This window comes from Octopus bimaculoides, chromosome 7, assembly GCF_046866305.1.
Source record: "Octopus bimaculoides isolate indiv1 chromosome 7, ASM4686630v1, whole genome shotgun sequence".
Taxonomy (NCBI): domain Eukaryota; kingdom Metazoa; phylum Mollusca; class Cephalopoda; order Octopoda; family Octopodidae; genus Octopus; species Octopus bimaculoides.
Window position 1 is genome coordinate 47,158,163 of NC_142934.1, and position 12,062 is coordinate 47,170,224.

The 12,062-nt window shown below is 34.1% G+C and overlaps 1 protein-coding gene across 15 annotated transcripts in view; it reads right to left on the minus strand.

Annotated features, from left to right (window-relative positions):
- LOC106873190 (kinesin-like protein KIF21A) overlaps positions 1-12,062 on the minus strand; it is a 194,750-nt gene that overhangs the window by 28,543 nt on the left and 154,145 nt on the right. For 5 of the 15 annotated variants that reach the window (XM_089355273.1, XM_089355272.1, XM_089355269.1 and 2 more), the window contains 2 exons: positions 9,043-9,115; positions 717-755 (listed from right to left, as the gene is read on the minus strand). In XM_089355273.1, coding sequence (XP_089211399.1) covers positions 717-755; positions 9,043-9,115 — 112 coding nt within the window. Of the gene's footprint in view, positions 1-716; positions 756-9,042; positions 9,116-11,774; positions 11,809-12,062 lie in introns of all 15 variants that reach the window. The other 10 variants (XM_052969489.2, XM_052969483.2, XM_089355277.1 and 7 more) reach the window with 3 other exon arrangements.

Consider the following 12,062-nt stretch of genomic DNA (forward strand, 5'->3'; position numbering starts at 1 on the left):
GTGATGAGGCAAGCAACAGCATATTGAAATAACAGGATTGTACACATAGAGAAAACACTATGAAATGGCTTAATATAACATATCAAGATAGAGTCAAAGACATAAAATCAAATAATACTACTGAGCAAAGATAGACAAGATTAAGAAACAGTTAGAAAAGATGAAATATATATTTATAGTATATTTTATCAGGATGATTCTATTGGTTAAAGATAACTAAGAAAAATGTATTAGTTCATTTGATCATAAATAGATGAAGTTTGAAAAGATAAACATTTTCAATTCTAAATGACTTCATTGCAAATTAATAATACTGTGTAACAAAATATTTATTTTTTCAATTTTTTTTGTCTTTGGTCAGTAAGTGTTATTTCCTATTTGATTCTATCTAAAAGTACCCTCTGGCAACATCTGCCAAAATGTGGGAGGCCTACAAAGCTTATATTGTAACAAAAGCAAAGTTTGAAGGAAACAGCTATTTTTCATACTTTCTAGGGGTAAAGCAAAAAGGATATAACAATAGCTAACCAAGGGCAAAAATTGTGTTACACAGTGTAATTACTTCAAAGCATGATCTTGAAAAAAAAAAATCTGTTAGATATATTTCTAATCCGTTATTGGACATATCTAAGACTAGGATATCTAAATGACTAACAATGCAAATATTCTCATTTAGTGGACCCTGAGTAGCGACAATAGCAGAAAAGATGACTCACTGGGATAGGCTTTTCTAGCCTCTGGCAACATTGTCGCACCTAAATGGAAGTTAGAAACATTTAAATTAGTTATGGACACCTACAAAGGACAATGGCTTCACCTTGTTGTTACTGCTTAAGTTCAGGTCAGTTCTTAGTTGATTTATGATCAAAAAACATTCTAGACACCAACATTTTTTTTCTTTTTTTTTAAGATAGAGTGGGTTTTTGACAATATTATCCAATATGTCCTCCTCTTCATTAAAAGTGGGAGGATGATTTAGCTATGACAAAATGGTTTCAACAAAGTTTACAGATGCCAGCCATTTTTTTCTCTGAAGGCTAAACGAATAAAAATCAACGAATATCCTTTACGGGGTCTCCAAGACAGGCAGGAGGGAGAAAATGGCTACCCTGAAACTGGACACCAAGCCTAAATGCTTGCAGTAAAGGGAACTCCACTAACAGCCTCCAGATGGTGATGTTAAACTTGGAAATGGACTAAGTGTACCATACAAGTCAGCCAAGGTGGGAATTTGAAATCAGAACGCAAAGAATCAGAATACTGTAAGAAAATTAAATCTGATATTCTGACACTTCTTCCAATTAACTGGCCTGAATGAATGTTTTTTTCTTTTTTTATCAACTCAAAGGATAGGAAACAATGTCGATCCTAGCCACCAAATTTTTACTTATATTTGTTTAATACAGTGGAACCTCTATTTAAAAATTTAATTCATTCTTAAAGGCTGTTCATCAACCAAAATGTTTGTAAACTGAAACTATTTTCCCCATAGGAAATTCAAGATAAAGCACAGCAAATTTGAGCAGGGACGTGCACTTAGTGGAAGCTAGACAGCAACTGAGGCTCTCTTGTTGATACTTTCAGCTTGTTGCCAACTGTTGTTGCTGGTTTACATATTCATTACTCAAGACACTGTTTGCCACCCAAGACATTTTATGTTCGAAAAATTGTTCGCAAACTGATAGGTTTGTGATGAGAGGTGTTTGTAAACTGAAGTTCCACAGTACATGGAGAAATGGAAGTAAAACAAACTTGAAGTATTTGACACTAAATGGGGCATTGTTTTACAGCTGGATGTTCTTCCTGATGTAAACTCTTTCCTGTTTTTCACATAAGAGATCTCATACTCCACAAGGCTTTAAAAGCATGAAGTGAGAGGTTGATCTATTGACAGGAGAAATGTCAATAGAGCATCTTGCATTGTTGAAAGTTTCACATAAGAGAGTGGCAGATGTTGACATTCACATGCACACAATGGAATTTTTGTTCAGTTTCTGCCTACCAAATCTATTTACAAGGTTTTGGTTAGCCTGGGGATTAGTAAAAGACACTTGTCCAAGGTGCTACACAACACAGAATCACAATTGATTTCACATGTTTTTATCTCAATAAATAATACAATCTTAAAACAAATGGTTTCTAACTATTTCTGGATAATTCTATAATTTATATAATTAAATAGATTTGCACAACAAAGCAAAATTAAGAAAGCTGCTTATTTTATTTCAGTTTTAGCAGGGATAGCTCCATTTCTCACGATAAATTATGATTGTGGGCTGAAAAGTTCATGGGATCACTATGAAGGAGTGATGCCAGAACTGCAAAATCTTGCATGCATTAACTTCAACTCTTATTAAAAACTACATTGTTTCCTTCCAGTTTAATTCACATCTAACTATTCAAAGAAGACTTCAAAAGTAACTAGTAGCAACTTCTCATGAAAAACGGACAAAATTTGGCATCATGGTTTCAAGAAGTACTTGCAGAAGAACAGTTTAGCCCCTAATAACATTCATGCTGATATGAATGCTACATTAAGGGATGATACTCCAGCTTTATCAACAGTGCAAAAGTGGGCAGCTGAATTTAGGAGTAGAAAGAAGAGTCTTGGAGATTACCCAAAGTCTGGACGTCCTCCAACTGCCACTACTGAGGAAAACATTGTGTTCACTACATAGTGATAGATGACAGGCAACTGACTATAAATCAAATAGCCAATGCTATTAGTGCATCCCGTGAGAAAATTGAGAATATTCTACACAATGAACTTGGCATGATGAACATTTCTGCTCAGTGATTGCCCCATCTTCTGACTTCTGATCAAAACAACACCAGGCAGATCACATCACAAAACAATCTGACATTGTTTCAGGCAAATTCAGGTGGTTTCCTTGAACATTTCCTAACCTAGGATAAATGTTGGTTTCATCACTTTGAGCCAGACATAAAGAGTCAATCCATGCAGTGGTAACATCTCTCTTCACCTGCTCCAAAGAAGGCCAAGCTCATTTCATCAGCAGAGAAAGCAATGGCTTCAGTTTCTCAGTATGCAAAGGGCACTGTATTTACTGTCTTCAGAACAGTCATACCATCAATGGAGAGTACTATACCTCTCCATTATACCTAAAGGCTTCTTTCTACAAGAAATATGAAATAGATCCATATTAATCCAGATGTTTATTTTGCTTGCCTTATATCTTTTATTTCTTTCAGTCATTAGACTGTGGCAAGGCTAGAACACCACCTTAAAGAAGTTTTAGCTGAATGAATTGACCCTAGTATTTATTCTATTGGTCTTTTTTACTGAACCACTAAGTTACAGGGTCATAAATATATCAATGCTGGTTGTCAAGTGGTGGTGATAGGGACAAACACAGACACCCACACATATCTATACACACAGAGGCTTCTCTCAGTTTCCACCTACCAAATTCACTCTCAAGGCTTTGCTTTGGCCTGAGGATATAGAAGACACTTGCCCAAGATGCATGCAGCAGGATTGAACCTGGAACCAAATGGTTGGGAAGCAAACTTCTAACCACATAGTCACAAGCATTTTCCAAATTAGTTCACATTAAAACAATCATCAGAGCTTATTTGCTGTCAAACAACATCACATTTTTAACGTTTCCTACAATCTGCCTAAACATTCTACTCACTATATACCTCTATCAATTTTCCCCTAACTTATGCTCCATAAGAATAATTAGAATACCAAATTAGGAAAACTTATTTACTTTCGGTAAGCATTAGAGCAATCCTTAATTGATCACATATACATTAGTGAATGAGGGATTTAGGGAGAAAATAATCATACAAATTTAACTATTTAAAGAAAATATAACTACTTAAAAGTTATTGGCTTGTACACAAAAACAAGATATTGATTACAACTCAAACACCAAATATTTTTATCTTAAAATTACTCTTATTAGAACAAGTCAGTGCTAATTTTTAAAGACACATTTACATTAGTATTGAGCAATATGACACAAAGATGTCAACTAAATATCTAGTGAACACTGTAATTTATGTTTCTAGTGACTTTCCAATGAGCATGACAATACTCAAGAAAAAACATTTACCATATATATTTTAACCATTTAGCATTTAAAACCAGCCATATCAGACCCAAATATTCTAACTGGATTATGTTCAAACTAGCCAGATCTGGCTTCTTACACCTACTCTATAATGTCATTCTAAAAATAAACAATCACACCATCAAAATTTTGAAACAAGATAACACCTTATTAATTAAAAAATGTAAATAAATATGATCACATTCAAGTAATCTGAATGCCAAAGTGTTAAAGTCAGCACCAAACTACTTCCAAATAAACAAATATAAATAAAGGAATATCACAGTGTGTATTGTTCTGGATAATTTATACAAGACTAAATATGTTCATTTTATTTTTATACAATGAGGGAATTATTTTAGCATAATCAGGTTTAATTTTCAAGTTAACATTTTAAATTTTTAGCAGAACTAAATTTGGCAGAGGGTATATCTTGGTATATCTAGGAAACTGGTGACAGAACATTTTGAATAGTTACTGTATTTTTAAGATTTTTGTTGATTTACAAGATATTTTTTTTTGTAAATAGCTTTTTGTCTTTTAAAAAACAAGAAATTAGGTCTGAGAGAAGTTTGCCAAAGTGAAGAAAGCCTACAAAAGTTTCAACTTTAAAACAATCCCTTAAACTATATAATTTGTAGACTAAGTTCACAACATTTTTAAGGCATCAGAAATGGTTGGTTAGATAAGAGAGAGATATCTACAAGTAGTTTCTTAAAGTTTTTTTCAAGAATTACATTCCAACAAATCTTTTCAACCATTCTTTCTGGTGAATTTACTAAATTCCTCAAAGAGAAGCCACCTGAATTATTCCAATGCTGACAAGTACTCTTTCCAAATGGATATAACTACACTAATAGCTTATCACAAAAATGAAAGTTTTATTCTTGTAGCAAGAAAATTTGAGAACCCATCTGAAATATCTTGTGCAAATGATTTTTAGCTCATAGGCCATAAAAATCACACCTGTGCAGGTGTTCCAACTGTTTCCCAGGACAGATTATTAGTGAATATATGACCTCAATTCACCTAACTGCAGAATCGGTAAAGTTTTTTTTTTTAATAAAGTTATCTATCTAATCTCATCATAAAGCTATAAAGACCAGAGTTAAGCACCAACTCGGTAGTCATTTTGGTTTGTAAAGGAATTATCTTTTGATCAATCTTATTCTATATGCATGTAACTGCTAGAAAGCCATGTTGAAATAACAGTCATACCTATATTTACAGATGCAAGTTAATTTATAATTATTGAAAATAAATGCATCAGTCATCTTTGAAAAGTGAAGGCGTATGGCTTAGTGGTTAAGGTATTCAGTTCACGATCGCAAGGTCAAGAGTTCAATTCCCGATGACACGTGTTCTTGAGTAAGACACTTTATTTCACATTGCTCCAGTCTACTCAACTAGCAAAAATGAGTAGTATCTGTATATCAAAAGGCCAGCCTTATCACATTCCATGTCACACTGAATCTCCCTGAAAACTATGTTAAGAGTACACGTTTGTGGAGTGCTCAGCCACTTGCACATTAATTTCATGAGCAGGCTGTTCTGTTGATTGGATCAACTGGAACCCTTGTCATCGTAACAGCTGGAATGCCAGTAGGCATCTTTGAAAAATTTAAGAAACTGGACAGAAGTATATCAAAGTAAGAATTCTTTGAAGAATGTTTTTTTCTGTAATACATAAATTGATATCAAATTTTTTGGAGGGGAAGCTTTACATCAATAAATACTGTATAATGATAATACCAAATAATTTTTCTAGATAATGTAGCATATTGGTTTCAAATTTTTGCACAAAACCAGCAAGTTCAAAGGGAGAAGCTAGTCAATTACATTGACCCTAGTCCTCAACTGGTCCTTATTTTAGTGACCCTGAAAGGATGAAAAGCAAAGTTGACATTGGTGGAAAGTAAAGATGGATGAAATGCTAAGCATTTTGCCTGGCATGCTAATGATTCTGCCTGCTCACTGTCTTAGTGTATCATATTAACAGATGTTTAAGTCCTGTCACTTAAATAATTAAAGGAAAAAAAAAAATGAAAATCAGTAAAATACATGAAAACCAGATAAAATCTCAATTGGAATTACTTGTGTCAAAGCTGCAAAGAAAAGTAACTGAGTTAAGTTCCTATAGTACTTAACAGAAGGAAAGGGAAAAAAAAAGAAAAGAAAAAAGAAAGAAGGAAAAGATAAGTCATATTAATCCAATAAAACATTATACAATCTTGAGAAATAAATATTTGAAATTTAGCAGACTAAGATTTCAAAAATTTAAATATAAAGCAAGATTCTACAAAACAACAAAAGAACTAAGGTATCATTCATCGACCATCATGTTTGATTACAACTGTGTATGTGTGTATGTAGCGACGTGGAGCATAATATGATAGCTGTATGTAGCATAGAGTGGTGTCATGTGGACTATAGAACAAGAATCAAGTCCATCACAAGCATAGATTACTTGGCTATATAGATGGATTCAATTAATGTAGAGAGCTTACAAATGATAAAAATGGGCTTCAAAGCAAACATTCAGTATCTCAAGTACTCCTTACAAGCTGAGCATATCCATGAATGCACAGTCAAAAGAAAAAAACGGAGTGTTTATATATATATATGTTTATATATATATATATATATATATATATATATATATATGGTCATGCCATAAATAATGCGTTTTATTTTTCAAATTACGTGAAATAAAGTTGGAGGGGTTGGGATAAACTACCTGCAGATAGTAATTTTACCTTGTGCTTACTCTTGGTGAAAGTTTTGAAGAGTACAGTTTGACTTTAGCAGTTATTTTTTCTAAGCTATAATAGAAGTGACAAAGGAGTATATTTGGCATATTTCGATTAATGGGTTCAATAAAGGCAACAACGCAATGAAAAGTGAAAGGAATATTAATTTAGTATATGGGGATCAGACAATAAGCATAAGCCAGTGTCAACAGTGGTTCCAGAAATTCCAAGCTGGAAACTATAGTCTAGAAGACAAGCCTCATCCTGAAAAATCTGTAGAGCTTGATGAGGACATCCTGCAATCCTGGTGGAACAAAATCCCATCATAACTGTTGAGGAACTAACAGAGAAGCTTGGAATTGGTCATTAACCATTCATCAGCACCTACGTGCCATTAGAAAAGTCAGCAAATTGGGTTATTGGGTTCCTCACAAGCTTTCTGAGTCCAACCGCATGCAAAGAGTGAATGTATGCTCTTCTTTGCTGTCATGTCTAACAAATGAACCTTTTTTTGGACCAAACAGTGACTGGTGATGAGAAATTGATTCTCTATGAAAATATCAGTGGGTACGGAAAGGAGAAACACTGGCACCCCAGTCTAAAGAAGGTCTTCACCCATGTAAAATGTTATCTGTTTGGTGGGATATGAAAGGTTTAGTCCACTTTGAACTTTTAAACCCAAATGATAACAAAGGAGATCTACTGCAAGCAACTTCAGTGCTAGAAGGAAAACGACCATCATTGGTTTCAAGATGAAAGGTGTTCTTCCATCAGGATAATGCTCGACCACATACAACAAGGATAACATTCCAAAGGCTGGAGCAGTTTGAATGGGAAACAATGCCCCATCCACTATATTCACCAGACATTACCCCATCTGATTATCATCTATTCCACAGTCTTCAAAATCATTTGGACAGAAAAAATATGAATCCTGTAGAAGTCAGAACAGTCCTAGAGGAGCATTTTTCATCACAAATAAGTGAATTTTGGAAGAGGGGCCTTGCAAATCTACCAGAGCGTTGTAGATTGTAGAAAATGAAGAAGTGTATATTTAATATTGAAAAATAAAAGTATTAAAAAAAATCGCATTATTTATGGGATGACTATATATATATATATATATATATATATATATATATATATATATATAAAATCATCGAAGTCTGTTTGCAATACTGGCATGGGTCCGATGGTTTGACAGGAGCTGGTAAGCCAGAGAACTGCACCAGGCTCTACTGTCTGCTTTGGCATGGTTTCTGTAGCTGGATGCCCTAATGTCTGTTTGAATCAGCCAGAATTCATTGACGCAGATTTTCTACCATCAGATGCACTTCTAGTTGCTAACTCTCACCTGTTTCCAAACAAGATATTTCCCCATGACCAGAAGACTGGAAATGAACAACAGTAATATTCACTTTCAATTATTATATTAGACACAAATGGATACACATACATACAATGGACTTCTTCCAGTTTCTGACTGCCAAATCCATTCACAAGGCTTTAAGATTTATATATATACATATATATATATATATATATATATATATGTAACAACCATCATCCATTGTATACATACTCATATATAGATATGCATATATCACGTGTGTGTTTGCATACATATATGCACACACGTGCGGGTGATGTGTATACATCTGTGATTGTTCATATGAAAGTTGTGGTGGACAGTGCTGTTGTCATCAGTTGTCATCAACAAATCATCCATTTATTTTACACCTTCAAAGCCATGTAGAACAACAGGTGCCTTACTTGTAAAATGGAAAGTTATGTGGGGGGTGATTCATGATTATACACAAACACACACACAAGTTTGATGAGACAACATACAAAACTCTCAGCCCTTGAGCCACTCTGTTGCTTCTGCTAATAAATATATATATATATGCGCACACACACACACACGTCTGTCTGTGTATATATGTTGTCAAGAATAAAAGTAAAGGTAGGTCCAAATATACCGACTAATAATACTTATTATTGCCTTATCTACCAATAATATTAGTAAATGAGACATCCAATTTGTAAAACATCTCTCACACACAGACAGTAATTACATGAAGGCCAAAACAAGATATAGAAACTATATACATGCAAAATATTTTCAGATCTAGAAGATACAAAATAATTTTTTTTAAAAGAAAAGAAAAAGAACATCCCAAAATGAGCAAGACCAGACCAATACTGACCTTTGCTTTCTTTAAGGACTCTCCAGTGGCCATATTGGGACTGAGTTGGTTTGTTCTCTGTCTGTCGAACATGCTGGTTAGTCCATGTGGATTTACAGGGCAGGCACAGAGGAGCGGAGAAGTAACAGCGAGGAGTAGTAGTAGTAGTAGAGGTAGTAGGAGGAGCAACAACAAAAATACGAAAAATACACATGCAGTGATTTTGTTTATTACTTTTTTTTTTTTAATGAATGTGTATCCTTTTTAAAAACAAAAGGTCCACAACATTGATGATGCTAAGTGATAACAATACATTAATGCAACAAAAATGAAGGAAATACAAAAAAAAAAAAAATAAAAAGCATGCAGTTTGGAATCCTTTCACAGTCCAAAAACATTGGGAGCCATCATAGTTTCAAGATGAAAATAAAGGAACTACAAGCAAGGATCAGCAGAGACAGACATGGATAGGGTAGGGGGACAGGGAAACCTCACTTGGCTCAAAAATAATGCAGCAGTAGAGTCAAGTAACAGTAACAAGCTTATATGTAACAATTTGTGAAATTTTTTGACTTTTGTATTGCTTTAACATGTATGTATAAATGTATGGTATATGTACGTATGAATGTATGCATGCATGCATGATACTTGCACTTGTGTGTGTATTGTCAGTAAATCATAAATCCAAAAGCACACTAAATATAGAGCAGTAGAGTAATTAGATAAAGATAGCTATGGCCGGGTGTATGAGGTTACCCTGGGTTTCATGTTCATAAAGCACTAAGCTTTACAGAATTTCTTCAGACCCTAAAGGCCAGTGGCCCATGACCTCTCTTCAAAGTGGAGGGAGAAAAGACCTCGTAGCTACTTGGTGACCTCTCGGACAAAGGGTTAAGTGCAAGGGATTCTCTCAGACTGCTATCTGTAGTTGACGTGGTCGGCTTCTGGGTTCCAGGACTTCAGTAAGAATCTCCTTAAGTGTAAGCAGGGTGTGAATGTTTCTGTCCTGGAATTTAAGATGTACCCTGGGTTGAGGAAGTCCTTTAATATTCCCACCTGGTTAGCTATGCACAGCTTGCAACATTTACTCCTATTGATGTAGGAGCCCAGCTGTTCTATGATCTTTTATAAGATTACATGTGGAGTCCCCATACACCAGTCATAGCTATCTTTATCTAATCATATATATATATAGTGCACTTCTCATCAAAAGTAGAGCATGTCTTCCCATAAGTATGTTCAATTGTCTTCTTGAGAAATTTATGTACACAAGCATATATGCATGTATGTACATAAGCAGGAGAGCTGAGTGTGCGAAAGGGATGCATGTGTGTGGAGAATATGTCTGTGGTGGATGTGTGCTTTAGACATGCTAGAAAGAAATGTGATGGGCAATGGTTTAGCTCTCAGGTTAATTCTGACCTGATCACAAGTACTCCAGCTGTGATCATCCCATCTTGTGTTTTTCACACATCTCTAAGGCTTTTTTTTTTATTTCTAAATTTAGCAGGTTGTGATTTGACTGCTATTTCTAGCAGGGCGAATGACCATTAAGAGGCACCAGTGGCACAGAGTGATGTACTTGTATGTCAGAAAGTTTGTGTTGAGATGTGGGAGGTACAGATTAAATATGCAAGTACTGGAAAGATAAGCATAAGGGGTACTGGAATGTCATGTTAGCTCTGTATGTATTACACATAAACTTCAAGTTACACTATTCTTGCATGAAATTCGAGGATTTCCAAATATTTTGCAGTGTCGAACATTTTTCAGTAAAAAATAACTGAAAACCCTAACAGATGTTATCCATGACAAATTTCTGGATTTAACTGAAATAAGCTGAAGGTAAGCAGAAATGGTAAGCAGTCACATTCCAGGAACTCTGAGAGTCATTTTACAAATGACAATCGAGAAATAAAATAATCACATTCATAATTCCATTTTATATCACAGAAATGGTATAGGAACCTTTATATTGCATAATTACTGAAAGATTCCATTTAAGTTTTATTTTGTATGTGTGTATAAGCCATATATATATATATATATATAATGTTTTTTTTTAAGCAGAAACAATATAACTTATGAAAAGATTAACAATACAGGTTAGTATTATTACCCCGTATTTTGGTATTTCAGGCTTAGGAATCCTTCTTCTAAGAAATCTATGGAGAAAAGGTGTTCATAGTTGAGTCCTCTGCTCTGACAATTTCTTGGGGAAAGGGTCCTAAACCAGAAATACCAAAATACAAGGTAACGGTACTACCCATCAACCTGTATTATTAATTCTAACAACTTGCATCATTTTGGCTCTAAAAAAAATATTTAAAACACACACACATATATATATCTATATATATATATATATATATATATATATATATACGTACACACACATACACACAATGTTCTATACTCAGCAGTTTTGTCTTTCCTTTTCCTCTCCATTTAATTTCTTGGTTGATTGTTGATGAAACCAAAATGTGCCCAAATATTAATTTAGTTTATGTTTGTTAAAAGGTTAACAAAATACATTTTAGATTAAAAAATAATGATTGGAAAATGGAGTGGAGTTGTAAAATATGTCAATATTTGGGGGGTAAGCATTAAATGATATTAATGGGCACTGGGGGTGGGGTGTATATAGGCCATTATATATATATATATATATATATATATATATATATACACATGGTTATTTGAGAACCTGTGACAACACACAATATTTGAACTGCAAAGGAACCCATACTTACACGTACGGGGGAGGTACATTTTTTGACATTCATGCTAGAAAGTTTAGAAAAATAATCATAAAGGCAACAATGATAATATACAATAAAAAGTAAAAAAAAAATGTCAAATTATGATTATTGTGATGGGAATGGTAACAACAATAACAGTTTATGTAGAAAAATAAAAAACAAACATAGAAAACTAGAAAAAAAAGGCAGCATTCTGTTGACAGGCACAGGAAGGTGATGTGAGAAATCCATTAATGTCACGAGAGTGGTGGTGGTGGTAGCAGCAGTAGTAGTAGTAGT